The sequence below is a fragment of the Besnoitia besnoiti genome, chromosome XII (assembly GCF_002563875.1).
Source record: "Besnoitia besnoiti strain Bb-Ger1 chromosome XII, whole genome shotgun sequence".
Classification (NCBI taxonomy): domain Eukaryota; phylum Apicomplexa; class Conoidasida; order Eucoccidiorida; family Sarcocystidae; genus Besnoitia; species Besnoitia besnoiti.
The window spans coordinates 1,714,562-1,730,419 of record NC_042367.1 but is presented as its reverse complement, the minus strand read 5'-3'; the positions used below and the strand labels follow the sequence as shown (position 1 = coordinate 1,730,419).

General features: G+C 59.0%; 2 protein-coding genes across 2 annotated transcripts; one reads left to right on the top strand and one right to left on the bottom strand.

Moving 5' to 3' along the window:
- Positions 1 to 239: 239 nt before the first annotated feature.
- Positions 240 to 10,711, top strand: BESB_024410 (uncharacterized protein; the record flags this gene model as incomplete). Its single annotated transcript, XM_029361143.1, has 12 exons — positions 240 to 852; positions 1,300 to 3,945; positions 4,280 to 5,301; positions 5,596 to 5,666; positions 5,858 to 5,975; positions 6,364 to 6,450; positions 7,562 to 7,681; positions 8,158 to 8,337; positions 8,514 to 8,767; positions 9,011 to 9,125; positions 9,335 to 9,843; positions 10,549 to 10,711. 12 exons carry the CDS (start codon positions 240 to 242, stop codon positions 10,709 to 10,711), a joined length of 5,898 nt encoding a protein of 1,965 aa, XP_029215958.1.
- A 2,932-nt stretch (positions 10,712 to 13,643) lies between these two features.
- On the bottom strand, positions 13,644 to 15,218 carry BESB_024400 (kelch repeat-containing protein; the record flags this gene model as incomplete). Its single annotated transcript, XM_029361142.1, has 1 exon — positions 13,644 to 15,218. One exon carries the CDS (start codon positions 15,216 to 15,218, stop codon positions 13,644 to 13,646), a length of 1,575 nt encoding a protein of 524 aa, XP_029215957.1.
- Between the last annotated feature and the right edge of the window lie 640 nt (positions 15,219 to 15,858).

The following is a 15,858-nucleotide window of genomic DNA, read 5'->3' as shown; positions in this document are numbered from 1 at the left end:
TCTCGTGCTCCCTCGCTTGAGTGCGCTGGCGCAGTAGCCTCGACCCCCCGGAGAGAGCATGCGGCGGTAGCCCCTGTGTATGTCGACTGTGGCTGTGTCTGTGTCCTTCGCGTGTCGCACTTTTTCCACTCACCTAGGCTGCCCGCGAGCGGACACCTCACAGGGGCGCCGCCGGGGCTCTCCTTTTTTGGTTCCCTGGCGCGGTGCTTTGGGCTGTCTTTCAAAAAAGCCTCGTCGGCATGGACCTGTTCCGCCAGGTCGACGAGTTCCTGATGGAGGAGGACGAGGAAGGCGACCCGCCTCCTCTGTTTCCGCAGATGAAGGCGGCGCGCGCCTTCCCGCCTGGCGCCTCTTCGCCTTCATCGCCTTCGCTCTCGTTGCCTCGTGAGGACGCGCGGCCGCCCTCAGGCGCACAAAACCCACGAGGAGGCGCCTCGCCGGCGTCACGGTCCTTCGACGCGGCGCACCCAGAGGCCTCTTCGCCTTCTTCGGCCTCTGACTCTCAGCAGAGCTTCGGACTCGGCGCGCTGGCAGCGCGGGCGACCGGCAGCTGGATGGCGAGCCAGGGGCCTTCAGCGCGCGGAGACGCGAGCGCGGACGAGGCTGCGCCGGAGGAGACGCCGAAGAAGGTTTCCTGGGTGAACTTCACCTCCAGCGTCACAGCTGCGGTCGCGGAGCGTCTCCAGCAATGCGGAAAAGAAGACGCGGAGGACGCCGACTCGGCTGAAAACACGCCAAAAAACTCGTGGATGAACCTTACCGGCGTCACCGCGGCTGTCGCAGAGCGCGTCGCCGCCGCCGCGAGCCGTGCGGCTCCTGCGGCCGCTGCCGCGGCTCCGGTCGCCTCAGAAGGTGAGCGCGGGAGAGGCGAAGCACGCCAAGCGCGCCGTTGAACAAGCGTTTGTGAAATGTCGAAGTGAAACGGAGAGGGGAAGGGGGGAGAGGAAACGGAGGAGAGGGCTCACCGAAACAGGCAGGACTGGAGAGGGGACGAGATGCGCATTAGACACAGAGGCAGGTTGACTGCGTTGCAGCCACGTGGCAGGTGAAAAAGCGACCGGCTACGCTGCGTGGAAGGCGTGAGGAACGCGCAGCTAGAATGCAGCCGAAGAAGGGAGAGCCAGTTTGGAAGCGGGGTCTTTCAAAGATGAGCATTGCCTCGTTTCTGGGCAACTCCTTCACGAGCTGCCTTGAGTCGAGCGGGAAGTTTGAACGCCTTTGAATGCATCCGTCAGCTGTCTTTCCCCTGCAAGCCTCGAGGTCTCACCAGTGAAATGTGCTGTCTTTTCTGTCTTTCAGGCGTGAAGTGGGGCATGGGAGTTCTGAAGGACACCTTCTCGTCTCTGCAAAAGGAGCTCCTCTCCGTGGAAGATCCCGAGGAGGAGGCGGGCGCGCCGCGGCTTTCGCTGTCGCCTCAGGACCCCGCCCCCAGTGAGCGCGGCGAGCGAGGAGGGGCTTTCGCTGGAAAAGAAGACGAAGAAGGCGTGGCGGCGTCCGCGAGTCCGATGTGTGACAACGACGCGCTGGACTTCACCGATGAACAGGATGACCGCTACAGCCTGCTGGACGCCGAAGTTGAGCGAGTGGCTCCAAGGCTGCAGGACGCGCGCGCGTGCATGCGCACCCCCACGGTTGAGAGAGACTTCCTTGCGAGTCTGCAGGCCCGGGGGGAAGAGTTCGAACAGGCCCGCGGGCGAGGGGGAGGCCCTGCGGCGCCGCTGCCGGCGGTTCAGGCTGCGAAGGGACACGCGCAGGTTTACTCGCCTGCAAGCAGATCCCCACAATCCGCCGTGGAGGCTGCGGCGGCTGCAGCAGCTCGAGCGGCCGCGGCCCTTTCTGCGCACTTCGGGCGGTTTTCGGAGCTAGAAGAAGAGATCGAGAGGGACGAGCGAGAAGGGCCATTTCCGCGGCTGCACGGAGAGGCAGACAGAGGAGAGGAGGTGTTGCAGAGGGGGCCAGTCGAGCAGCTGCGCCGCGGTTCAGACAGCGCGCGCGAGGAAGACCATGGCGGTGCCCACGCCGCAGACGACGAGCCTGCCACGGCGTGGGATGTTCACTTCTCGTTCGCGGGCGAGGAAGCGCGGAGGGGCGCCTTTGAGGAGGGGAACGGCGACTGGCGTCTCGGAGCGAAGAGAGAAGAAGCGCCGGAAGGGAAGACGCTCGCGCGGCCCCAGGCGGAGGACGAGAAACACGTGGCGCGGCAAGGAGAGTTCTGCGGCGGCGCGCCGAGCGACCGCGCGCACGACGAGGCCGAGATCCCGGCTGCGCCGCGACTCGCAGAAGCGGAATGTAGTCCCTCCGTCGCCGCCGCGCCTCTCTCTCTCCCTCTCGCTTCTGCTCTTCCTCGCGCCGACGAAGTGGATCTTGCCGCGCCGGTATCGCGCTCGCTTTCGCCTGGGCTGCCGCCTGCCTCCGGGTCTCCGCCCTCACTCAGCCTGACACCTTCGTCTCGCGGGCCGCGGGAGCTCGCGGAGGCGCCGCGTCCAGCGTCGCCCGCCGCCGAGTCTGCGTCAGGGGAGGCGCCTGAAAGCGCGGCGCGTGGAGACGAGCGCGTGGGAGAGGAGGAGAGAGAGAGAGACGTCGAGGGGGGAGACTGTTCGGTGCGGAGCTGGGAGACGCTCGACTCTGTCGTGCTGTCCCCCTTGAACAGCGCGTACACCGGTCAGACTCACAGCAGCAACGCGCAGAGCGCCCACAGTCTCCTCTCCTCGTCCTCGCCCACGGCGGAGGACGGGCAGGCCGCCCCTCCTCCGCGCGAGGGAGAAGAAGCGGGGCTGCGCGCCAGCGCGGACGCGGGGTCTCCTCGCGTGGAGGGAGCCGCGAGTCCGCAGGGCGCCCAGAGCTTTTCTTCTTCCGCGGCCTCCTCGTCGCCCTTTGCGACCTACTCGGCTTGCTACCCTTCGCCGGCCTCGGCGCACACCGACGCGCGATCGCTGCGAGGCGCCGAGCGACTCTCGCTGCCAGCCGCGGCCTCGCTCTGTTCGAGCTCCTCCTCGGGGTCTTCTTCGCTCTTGCCGTTATCCTCGATATCGCCGTCTTCTGCGCTGTCCGCTGGGGCGGGCGCGATCGGGGCGTCGCTCTCTCTGCAGCCGCGCGCCTTCGCGCCCTCGCCGTCCATCGAGGGGCCTGCGAGCCCGCCAGACGCGACGGAGCGACCGACCCGGTCGGAGCCGCCTGTCTTCTCCTCCGCGGAAGTTCCTGGTGCATGTGCAGCTGAACTTGGCACGGCGGCAGCCCGCCCAGCGGATGCCGCGCCGGCGGATCCCGCAGGAGACTCAGGGGGGGCGGAGTGCATGCAGTTCTCCGAGGTCTCGCGGGGTGACGACCGCGCCTGCCGCGAGGAAGGCGAGCGCGAGGGCGCCGAGTCCGCAGAGGGCCTCACGGCGGCGCTGAGCGCCGACGCTGGCGTGATGCCGGCGCACGGAGCGAGCCTGGAGGCCGCGGCGCTGCCGGAAGGCAGCACGAGCGGGGGAGGAGGCAACGCGTGGGAAGAAGACCAGGACTTCGAGGAGGAGGATGCCAGCAGAGACAGCGGAGAGGCGAACAGAAGCGAAGCGAGCGGCAACGCAGAAGAGCCGCGCGACGCCCCGTCCAAGAGCCTAGAAGGCCCCGCTCTGAAGCCGTATCAGGCCGACCCTGTCGCGGCTTGTTGCTCTCCTCCCCCCTCGCGGTCGTCTCAGTCCAGGCTCGACCTCGTCATCGATCAAGACGCACTGCTACGCGCCGCGGCCGCAGCTGTCGTCTCCGCGGGGACTGAGGAAAGCGAACTCGCAAGCCGAGACGGCAGCGGCCACAGCACGAGGCGCGGTGTACGTACAGTGCCTGGGAGCCAGGGGCTGAAGCGCCGCGAGGACGCCGCGCGGAGACAACAGACGCGCGCCTCCTGGATAGAGAACCGGGTCGCAGGGCTGTCGCAGGGAGATTCCCAAGGCCCACTCAAATTCGGTGAGCAGGCGCATTTAGGACAAAGACTCATGTCGACCGCTTCTGTGATCTTTTTTTTAGAGAGACGGCGCAGTCTCGCGTCGTTCGGGGTGGGCGTCTTCTCGTGCGCATGTCCTACGAATCCGTGTGTACATCTCACTCCTATATATATCTATCTGTATATAGGTATATATATGTTCTTAAATATCTATATATATGTATGCTCCGTGTAGAGGTCTTCTGTCCCTTCATCTGCTTAGGCGACTACGCAGGAAAGTGGCGGGTGTGGACCGAATGGCCGCTTTGATTTCTCGCGCACTCGTCGTGTATCTCTCGGTCTCTTTGCTATCCTCAGAGACAGATAGCGGCGCGGGGAGCGGACCCGGCAGCGGTCAGCCGACGCCGTCGATGTATGCGCGGCTGCAGAAGCAGATTCGCCAGAAGGAGACCTACGCGGCGGAGCTCCTCGCGTCTCTCGAAGCTGAGCGGCGAGAGAGCGGCGAGCTGCGCGAGGCCCTCGGCCGCGAGCGCGACGCGCAGGCCGCGCAGGCCGCGCAGTGGAAGGACGTGGCGAGGAAGCGCGAGGAAGACCTAGAGGAACTCCTGAGGAGCCACGCGACGCAGCTGGCGGCCGCGGCTGCGCATGCAGAGGCGCGGGAGCAGGCGCTTCGCAAGCAAGTTGAGCGGCTAAGCGCCGAAGAGAAGAGGCGCCGGGAGGCCGCGGAGGAGGAGGACGACGAGGACTTCAGCCGACGGCTGCATGAGCTGCTTGAAGAGGAACGGCGGAATTTGAAGGCACAGCTCGAAGTCGAGACGCAGCTCCATGACCGCAAGCGCCACGAATACGAAAAGAGCCTCGCGCGCCGCGCGAGTGAGGCGGAGGAGCTGCGCGCGCGCCTCAGCGAGAAGGAGGCGGAGGCGACACATGCGACTCGCAAAGCGCAGGAGCTACACGCGCAGCTGAGCGATTTCCGCGAACAGCTCGAGAGAACGGCGAAGGAGCTCGAGGCGACCGATGGCCTGCGACGCGCCTGCGAGGCGCAACTCGACAGCAGCAAGCAAGAGGCCGCCACGCTCCGCGACAGGCTCGCCGAATGCAAAGACGAGCTCGAGGAGATTAAGAGAGAAAGCGAAACGCGGCTCGGCGGCCGCGCAGAGTACGAAGAAGAACTCGCGAAAAACAAGGCGGAGCTCGCAGCGGCGCAGGCGCAGCTTGCGGCCCTCGCCGGCTCCGCGGAGAAAGAGAGAGACGAACTCTTGACGCAGTTAATTCAGGAGAGAGAAAACAGAGAAGAAGAAGCGGAGGTGCTGAGGCAGACGCGGACGAAACTTACCGAGATGCAAACGACGCTCGACACGCAAGCACAGGCGCTCCAGGTAGGCCCGCGCGGGGGGATACCGGCTTCTCGGCCTCTGTGCATTCTCTCGTTGGCTTGCTCTCGTTGCATGGTTCTCTCTTTCGATGTCTCAACCTCGTGGTTTTCGTGTCTTCATTCTCCTGTCTTTTGTGTGTGGTTCTTTGCGGCCTCTCGTGTCTGTTTCTAGAGTGCGCTGTGAGTCCTGCGAGTTCTCTCCCTCTCTGCTTGGCTTTTCTGTATTGCGCGTCTCACACCCAGTCGCCACGAGGAGAGCGAAGTCTCAACCTTTTATGCGACTTCCTCTTTTTTGCAGGCAGAAGCTGACCACCGCGGAGACCTGGAGCGTGCGTTGCAAGCGAGGGAGAAGGAGGCAGAAGAAGCCAGGTGCGTGGTTTCTGTCTTTCCGCTGCTCGCACGTCGGTTTGTTCGTTTACTGTGTTTGTCGCATCGATGCTGCTGTTGTTGTCTTCTGCGGGTTGCTCTCCATGCGCTGTACACCTGCCCTCACCTTGTCTCTGTCCGGGTTTTTTTTGCATTTTTTTTCGTATTTTTTGTGATTTTTTCTTTTGTTCCAGTTTGGCTCTCCACGAGGCGACAGAGCGAATCGCCGAGTTGTCGACGCAAGCTCACGACGAGCGCGAGGCGCAGCGCGGCGAGCACGCTGAGCTGCAGGCCCGGGTTCGCTTTCTTGAGGTAACTTTTTTCGAAAAAGTTTGAAAAACGAACTGCGAACGTGCAAAGGGCGGGAGCACGTGTTTCAACAGGCGGGCGGGACAGTCCAAGCGGATAGGCTTCTCGAGTATGTAGAATGTGTCGCAGTCGGTTTCGAGTCCGTTCTTGTTTTTGTCCTCGGGGGTTCGAGCGAGTTCAGAAACGCAGGAGTTCAAAAAACGCCCGCAAACTCGCAAACCCAAGTTCGAGTTTGGCGTGATGTGCGCGGGGGGAAAAAGGACACTTCTTCGCGATCGCGAAGCAGCGACAGACTGCGTCTGGTGTGCGGGGAGTAGTCTTTAAGTGAAGGCAGGGCTGGTCTTGAGCGGCCTTCTTTTTCTCTTTGTTTTTTCTCGAAAAACGTGTGCAGGGACGCGAGGCCGAGCTGCAGGCGGAGCTCGAGGCGGTTGGAAGCCAACGAAGCCGCGAGCTGGAAGAGCAGACGCTGCAGCAGGAGGTGAGGAGACGACTTTGTCGATTTCTTATTCTGTGATGCTGTGAAGCGTCTTGCTCGAAATACGTCGAAATACATCGCATCCGCTGGATCTCGCGTTTGGGATGACGAGGGAGACTTGGGTTTCCCCTTTTTCGGAGAAAGGGCACACGGATCCTAGCAAGACCGTGAGCAGAGCGGTGTACATACACTCTGTGCAAGACAGGGGTACACATTCGAGCTCTCTTGCTCAATGATTTCTCTATGGGACGGGTCTGACCACTCGCGTTTTCCGCTGTTTTCCTGTGGAAATCGGCGCTGTATACCGCACACGTGAACAGACGAATATATATATATATATATATATATATATATATATATATATATATATATACCTATATAGATATGAACCTGTGTCTGTTCTTGTCCAGTGTGTCGGCCTGAGTCTGTGTGACGCGTTCACCTCGATGCATATGCATATATGCGCAAGAAGAACCAATAATGGCTGTGAGCGATGCGCTTGTTCGGCGTTTTGGATGATGAGGGAGGTTTGGGTTTCCCTTTTTCGGAGAAAGGGCACACAGGTCCTAGCAAGACCGTGAGCACAGCGGTATACATACACTCTTTGCAAGACATGGTTACAGGTTCGAGCTCTCTTGCTCAATGATTTTCCTATGGGACGGGTCTGACCACACCCACACAATGCGCGTTCCGCCCCTATGTTTTGTTTTCGTCGGCGTTGCCTCAACATTTCAGTTCATGCATGCAGCTGCGCTTGCAGATGCGAGCTTTGTCGCGTGCGTCAAGATGTCACGATGGCCATATTTGTGTGTGTATTCATTTTTAGCGTCTGTCTGTGGGCGCCCGCTTCTCGGCGTCGCGGTCGCGTGGTCCTTCCGTTGTGCTTTTTGGGGTAGCCGCCTGTGTGTGCATGCGTTTCGGCATCGTTCACGTGTGGTGTGAGTATCGTTTGGCGTTTCTGTGTCCGTGCGTCTGCGAGGCATTTGTGACGTTGGACTTTCACGCATTTCTGTCGCGCGCAGCTTCCGAATGCCTTCAGAGATTATATCCACAGGTGTCGTCAAGAGTGCGGAGACTTGTCAGGTGCGGCTTTCTGCTGTCGGATTTTTTGCAGACTCTTCAGACTCGGCTCCAGGAGGCGCAGCGCCAAGCGGAGGAGCTTCGCGCGTCTCTGGCGGCCGAGGAAGAAAGGCACACTGCCGAAATCGCAGATCTGCAGCGACGCCACGCACTGGTGAGCCAGCCAACACTCGCTGTTTGCAGCGGGATATGTGCCTTTTTCAACGAGTTGTGATGGAAAAAGCGTTGGCGCGCGTCCCTCTCCACGCTGAGTACAAGATACACGTGTAGAGCGTGAACAGTGGATGCCGCCACAATTATACTTCCGGTACATGTAGGGAAGATATAGTTACTGCGACATCTTTGTAGATCAGCTCGCGTTCATCTTCTTGTTTGGGCAGTGTCTGGTGCTGAATGCGCTTGCCGCCTCCCCATATATATATATATATATATATATATATATATATATATATATATATATATATATGTAACATATTCATATATATATATACGTATACACAAATATACATATATGTATCAATGCATACATCTGAGTGAGTTCCTGTGCATGCGCACCTGTGAGTGACTGTAGAGGCGGCTCTTGTTCGCCAGTTTCAATTTTGCGTCGTTTGCGTTGCGGGCTGTGTTAAGGAATGTGAGCGTCTGTCGTCAGAACTCCTCACGGCCTCCGCGGCGACAAGCAGCTGGCAGGAGGCGCAGGCGAAGCGCGAAGCCGAGAAGCGGGAAGCTGAGCGCGAGCGCGAGGCCTCCCTCGCGGCGCACGAAGCGACCAAAGAGGAACTTCACCAACTCTCGCAGCAGTACGCGGCGGTAAGACTCGCGGTTCGCCTCAAGCGTCGCTTCGAGTGTAGCGTTAAAGAGCTCTTTTCGCATGTGTCACAATCCGTAGACACACGCACATAGTTGATCATGTGGATGTGCACAGAAGCAGGCACGTCGCCTTCATGCTTTGCGCATTGGAGCTTGATTCGTTTTCTTCTTTTCAGCTCGCTACAGAGCTCTTCCGGAAGCAGCAGGAGCTCGACGAGCTGAAAAGCGCTGCGCCGCGCGCGGGTCCGCCAGCGTCGTTGGGAGCCTCACGCGACTCGGCGGCTGACCGCGGCTTGGAGAGCCACGGAGGAAGCGTCTTCCGCGCAGAAACGGCGCGAGCGAGCAGGGAGGAGGATGAAGAGCGCCGGCAGTGCCTCGCCGAGCTGCTGGCGGCGCAGGCGGAGAATAGTCGCCTCGACAAGGCGCTGAAGTGAGCAGACGCGAAAAAACAGAGAGAAGAAAGGCAGCGGGGAAGCGACGCCAGCATGACTTGAACGCGCGGGCGTCTTTGGTGCGTCAAGGCTCTCCGCCGAAAGAAGGCGGCGAGGAAATGAAAACGCAAAAGAGACCGCACACGCTGAGGGGAAGCAGAGGGGCACAAAACGCGAACGCTTAGAAAAAAAAGAAGGGAGGTGTGCCAAGAAGTGAAGTATTCCGGGGTTTTTGTTCTCAGGAATTTCCAAGCGCACTTAGAAGAGGCGAGCGAGGCGCGCCTCAGGCTGCAGGCGACCGTCGAGGAGCTCGAGGCGAACAAGCAGCTCGCAGACGCGACGAATGCGCGACTCCAAGTGCGTCTTTGCTGATTTTAATTCAATCCATTTCGCATCTCCTGCTTGTCGCAGCCTGTTCACAGCCGCTTTCCGCGCTTCTGCTCCGCCCTTCCCGGGCTCCTCTCGATTCTTCAAATCCAAGTCGTGTCTCTCTGTTTCGCGGCTGCATGCGTTGTTTTTGTCTCTTCAACGCCCTGTGCGCCGAGGTATGCGTCTCTCTCTCTCAGGCGGAGTTGGAAGCGGCGCTGCGGGCCTCCTTAGAGGCTGCCGCCGCGGAGTCCGGCGGGGCGGCTGCGGGCGCGGCTGGGCGTGAGGAACTTCGCGCGCTGCAGAGTGCGTTGGCGGCGCGCGAGCAGCAAGTGGCGCTGTTGACTTCGGAGCGAAACGCGCTGAGCAAGCGGCTGCAGATGAAGACGTTGGGACTGGCGGAGCCATGCTCGCCGAAGAAGCGGGAGAAGGCCCGCGAGGTTGAGATCCAGGACTTGGAGGCGGGCGCCGCGGAGTCGGGGCGCGAGGAGCCCGACGAGGCGGCGAGCGACGCCCGCGGGGGGCGTCGGGGCGGAGCCGGTGCGCCGCGGAACGAAGGTGGGGAGACGCTTCTCCTCGCGGCTGCGCGGTGTGCAGGGCGCGCGACGCGCAAAGTGAAGCTCTACGCGAGGGCGCTGTGGAGCGACTTGCACACGGGCGGCGCCGCGGGTCAGGGGAAGCCGTGGCAGAGCCTTGACCGACCCTTCAGGTACGCGCGCGGCGCTGGCGCCCGTTTTGATTGCCTTGAACGGGGCACATAAAATCCCACTATTTATCATCTTACTAAAAATCACGACGTCTGGGGCCTGAACAGGCAAAGGGGGAAAACGCAGTGCCCTTTGCCGCTGCATCCATATATATATATATATACCTCCATTTCCATTGGGGAGATCCATTTGTAGTGTAGAGATCGTCCTAACGGTCACGGCGGCGTGCGGGCGCGTCCGTGGAGCGCGAAGGGCTCCTGCGACTCCGAGCCAAGCCTTCTCGCGCGCATGCGCATTCGTATATCTATATATATCTACCAGTCTATTGCTATCTCTCTGTCTATATCTATCTGTACGTATGTATATATATATATATATATATATCTCCCTGTATGTAGCTGTCGATCTCTATCAGTCTCTAGTCATCTATATGCCTATATCTATTCATATCTCTATAAATATATCTACCCAAATGTATCTATCTCTATATATCTGTATGTATCCGCGCATGTATATCTATCTACACCTGTCGCCCTCCTGCCATCTATCTTCTGTGTATCTGTATACATATATATACATACGCAACTTTGTATTTTTCAGTTTGTATCGGGGGCTGAGCAGGCGTATGCGTGTGCGGCCTGCGCTTGCGGAGCTCGCAATGCTGAATGGAAGCCTTGAACATCTTTTTTTTCCGTTTTTGCTTTCAGGGACTTCAGCCGCGTGTTGGTGGACAGCGGAGCTCACCGCTTTGGGTTTTTCGTGTACTTTATGCTGATTCACATATTGTTTTTATTCCGTATTTTCTTTCCCCCCGTCTCCGCGGGGCCGTGCGCGCCGGCGGAGACGCCGAGTGCGCCGTCTCCTCTGTGAGACCCAAAGCGCGGAGAAATATTCATCCCGAATTCACGCGAGGCGAAAGTCTCGATTTCCCGGTTGGAGCGGGGAAGAGAAGAGAAAGGGAGGGAGGGGGGGCTGCCGCTGGGTAGCGCGAGCGCACGTGCAGACGAAGCAAGGAGAAGCAGCACTCAGTTTTTCCGTGGTCTTTTATTGTTAAGGGCGAGGCGGCGGATGCCAGCTCGAGGGGGAGGTGACGTAGTTGGGTGCTGCGTGGCGGGAGCGATGCGTTTTCGCGCGTTTCACGACGACGTTCAAGCGAATGAGTTTGTCGCCGGCGCACCGCGAAAGCACGAGACACGCGCGGTGCGCTGTCCGCGCAGGTCGCAGTGTAAAAACTCGCTCCCTGAGTGACGTTTTTTCTCTCTACGCGAGTGTGTATCTGAGATCACAGCGGGTGTTGCCTCTCCACTGCGGCACAAAAAGGCGATGTGAAGGCTGCGGCGGAGCGGAGTGCTGCCCCGACGTGCCTGTGCATCTGCCTATGCATATCTGCACTATGCAGGTCTATACATATACATATGTGTATATGTATATATGTATATATATACACATGTTCGTATATGTAAATCTGTGTGTATGCGATTACCCGTTGCCCCCGGTCCCTCGTCTTCTGGCTGCGCGCGAGTGTCCCCAGCACGTCAGTGTCCGATTTGAAGGCGTGTTTGTTGCTGGTGCTGAGGCAGTTTTGTGGGACAGTCAGAGCAGTGGCGAATTCATCGCTGTGCGTTTTCCGTAAGGGGATCTTTTCAACGCGACAGCGACCCCTGGAGGGTGGACTGAGGAAATGAAGAGTTTTTTCCGCGTGTAAAGACTAGCGCGTCGTCCACGCGAAAGGAAACACTCGTGCGCTGCATGCGTTTCCAGAGGGGGCGTGTGCAACCGGGAGACTCCTTCTCTCTCTCAGCAAAGACGAAAATCCCGAGAAGGTAATTGCTATAGGGCCTATGAACTCCACAGTATTAAGAAAAACAGAGAGTTTAACTTTTGTGGGTATCTGATAAAACGGCGTAGACCGCTGGAGAGCAGCCGCAGTTTTCGGCGGTTCGTCTTTCAAATATACGCTGGACATCACGGAGCCACAAACAGTCGCTAGGGCTGCGCCAAGAGACAGTACGAAACAATAAATGGATTACACCATAGTAGGCATCGTGTAGGGCAATATCCGCCACAAGAGAACTTGGACTCGGTAAATCAAGACCTTCAAAGTCTGAACCTGCAGTCGGTGTCCACGCAGTCCACTCTCGTCGAGATCTCTCTCATTCGTGCAGGCAATTAATTTTCTTGTGAAGTCGAGCTGCCTTTAGTTCCGGCGGCGCTGAATCGATATCCTAGCCGCGTCCTAGTAGACGGCAAAAGCCCCTGAGGCCCACACGATCTCTCTCTGGAGAGGCGAGCGTGCGTCGCAATGACGCCCGTCAGCTGGGCACTCTGTATGCGCGCCTGCTTTTGAAAAACGAGTGCTTGCACTTCCTCTCCGCTCGAACTGGTCACCGACGGAGTCTGTGTACATCACTGAAACATATACGGACTCCGCTCCCACCCTGCAGCATATATATATATATATACAAATATGTATGTATGTATAAATATGGGTACTGTGAAGATGGAGAGACCTGGCTAGCTGTTTGTATGCCTCGGGGTATGAAAGCTGGCAAAAAAACTCCGTCAGTTTCGATCGCAGGGTGAGGACTGCCAAAACGTTCGGTGCGATGAGCCCAGCGGCTTGAGGCGCAGAGCGGCGCGTGACAGTCTGCAGGCCGGTCCGCCGATTCGACTCTCCATACTGCAAACGTGGATTATCTGCTCTCTGACTAGAAGTACTGGCTCTCTTTCCGCGAAATAGTGCCTTCCGCGATGAGCAAACGCCGATGCGGCAAATGCGCAGACAGCGCCGAACTTGTCTTCACGAAAAAGGCAGCTGCCAGTGTGACTGCTTCTTGGACCTGTCTGCTGCTCTGGCAGACGAACAAGAGATTTATCTCAAAAGGAGCAACTGCGAACGCCTTCCAGTCCCCGCGAAAGCACCGGGGGGCGTCCGCAAAGATCTCATGCACTAGCCTTGACAAGAGAAGTCTGGGGGGACCGGGGTCGGACGGCGACGCCGTCAGGTGTGAAAAAAACTCCGGGGCAATCTATCGAAATCCAATTAAAGCCGTCGAGCGGACCGCTTTTTTCGGTGCCTGCAGCCAGTCCTCACGAGACCCGCACGCGCCTGCATGCCCTTTTTTGTTAATCGTCGCCGAGCGTCCCGCGGGCAAAACTGCGGAATGCCGCTCCTCCGCACAGTCCCTAACATCTCGTAAGGGCTCCGAAAGCTCTGCAGAAGCCTTCCGGCGCGTGTACACTTCGCGCCAACCCAAAAAAATACAGAGAGCTCAGCCACCCTCGCCACCCCGGGGATCCAGCAATTCGTGGAATTCCCGGCAGGGTGCTCCCCATGAAGGAAAAAGACGAAACATGGAACTACGGAGCGGATGGCAGCATGCATCGGCGAAGATATCACTGACAAAGACGGAGACGTCCGCTCACCAAAAACAGACAAGGAGTGGAGCCAGTAGGCGGGTGCGTGAAGAAAGAGACAGATCGGAATACAGACAAAGCGTGAGGGTAGAAAGGATGCATCTGTGCGCAGTAAAGGGTTCAAGCGAGGCGACGAAGCGAGCGACCCTCGCGGTTGGTGACGAATGCAGTTGCCTTCCTGTCTCACGGCTCCCTATTTTGCAGTCAATGCGGCGCTTCGTGTTGCTTATGCTGCAACGCGTGGCTGCCGTCGAAAGAAGGAGCACCCCGTCGTAAAACAATGCAGAGATCCTGGTGCTTCGATACACGAAAGTCAGCGGGTTTCTCGCGTCTTGGAAAAACGCGTAAGTGCCTGATTCTCCAGCGCAGCGAGCGATAGGACCTCTCAGTCTGAAGAGCTGCCGCTGTCGTCGCCGGAGCTGCTTCCGGAGTCGTCGCTCGACGAAGACCCGTTCTTCTTTTTCTTGTTTATGTGCAGAGACTGCTGTAGGATGGCTACGGCGGTTTTCGAGGCTTTCTTCTTCAGCTGGGCCTTGATGTCCTCGATGCGTCCCTCGATGGCGGCCAGACGCTCTTCGAAGACAGGGAGGATGCTCACGCTGCGCTCCAGTTCGTCTGTGCGCGTCAGCAAGTCGTCCTGCGCGGCTTTGATGGGGTCGCCAACTTCGACAGCCGATTTTTTGTGGACTTCCAAGCGCTCAGCCGTTGTCTTTACGTGCTTGACCAGCGTGTCAACTTGCTCCTGAACGCGGAGCATGACTGTGTTAGCTCGGGAGAGCGTCTCGCTGGCTTGTTCGTTGGAAGTCAACACGTCTCGCAGTACCGAGTGGATGCTGCGGCTGTGGTTCGTCACTTGAGTAAGCGAGGCGTACGTGCACAGCGGAGTCGCCCGCCACACCCTGGACTGCGACGTGCCGTGTGGCTCAATGCTCTTCCCGAAAATCAGCACCGAGCGGGTCGACGGCGAAATGGCGATTGGACCAAACACGACGGAGAGGAGCTCGTCGCGCGGCTTCGCGAGCGCGACGTCGCAGAGGAACCAGTAGTTGAGCACGAGGTCGTACCCGTAGAGATCCTTGAATCGCGTCGTGCCCAGCCAGTCGCGCGACTCGCCGCCGCAAATCCACATGCGGTTGTGCGCAACGGACGCCGAGTGCCTCATGCGCGCCCGCGGGGGCGTCCCGCTCGCGTCAGTCACCTTTGCCCACTTTTTCTGAGTGGAGCGGTAGATCCACAGCTCGTTAGTCGCCGACCCGCTCCCCGTCAAGTCGCCTCCAAAGACCAAAAGCGATTCCTTCTGCGAGTGCGGCGGACTCCCCGCAACCATGGTGTGGTGACAGCGCGCGGGCAGCGTCGCCGGGCCCTCGGTCGGCAGCGAATCCCACACGTCCTCTTCGTTGAGAACGCACACGTCTGCCTTGACAACGCCCTGCGTGTCTACCCCGCCAGAAACGTACATCTTCGTGAGGTCTTCACTCGCGCATGCCGCGTGGCCTGAGCGCGCAGTCGGGCTGGCGCCGCCTGTCGCGACTTCGCTCCAGGACCGGTCAGTCGGATCGAAATTCCACACGCGATCTGTCTTCCCCGACGTGGGGTTGTCGCCTCCAAAGAGGGTCACGACGCCCAACGCAGAGTCTGTGACGCCTTTCTTCGGCAGGCGCCGAACAAAGGTCGCGCCTTCGCGCCCGTTGGGGCGGCTCTTCTTGTCGCCGAAAGCGTCAGACTCGGAGAGCTTGAAAATGTTTTCCTGGTAGTCGTAAATCATCACTGCCTCCTTCTTGCTAGAGTCCTCGCTTTTCTCGCCGTAGCAGTACACCTGGCCGCAGACAAACGCGACTGCGTAGCAGTCAAACGCCTTGAACGCCGCGTCATGTTGAACGACCTCCGTGACGCAGAAGCTCGGCGGCGACAACACCCCAATGTCCTTCTTGGTGTAGCTGCTATTTTCTGACGACGCCATCGAAGTTACCTCTTCTCTGAGACAAGCTTGAGAAAAACGGTCGTTCTCCGACCGCGAGAGCCGAGGAACTACCCTCCCCAGCGTCTTGCAACGGTACGGGATGATTTGCGCAAGTTAGCGCTCGCGCAGGCGGCGGCGGATGAAAATGCGGGTCGCGTCTAATGGAGGGCACTTCAACACGCGTCGGTTACACAAATAAGAAGAAACGAACGGCGAATTCACCACAAGCTCACACACTCCTCAGCTGGCGCCACGACCAGCCAACGGGTTCTCCCTCGCTAGCGCCTCGCAGGCAGGCAGGCAGACCAAGCTGCGTGAATTCGCAGCGTCTACCCCTGACTGACTCTCAGAGGTGCTCAAGGTAACGTTGCGTTGTGTTAAATCCAGATTTTCTCGAAAGGGCCATGATTCCAGAAGCGAGGGAGAGAAGCGTGGCGAGCAGCAACTGAATCGCGCATGCACTTCGAAACTGTCGCTCTCGCCAGCCAGCTTTTCCGCGCTAAGCGCAGTGTGAATAACTCCGGTCAACATGACGTACTGGGTGAAAGCAAAGTGTGCGAACCACACCCGCCTTGGCGAACCACTCGCCCTGTCTCAGGATTAGACAACAACAGTTTTCTTGAGGTAGATTCATCTCTGC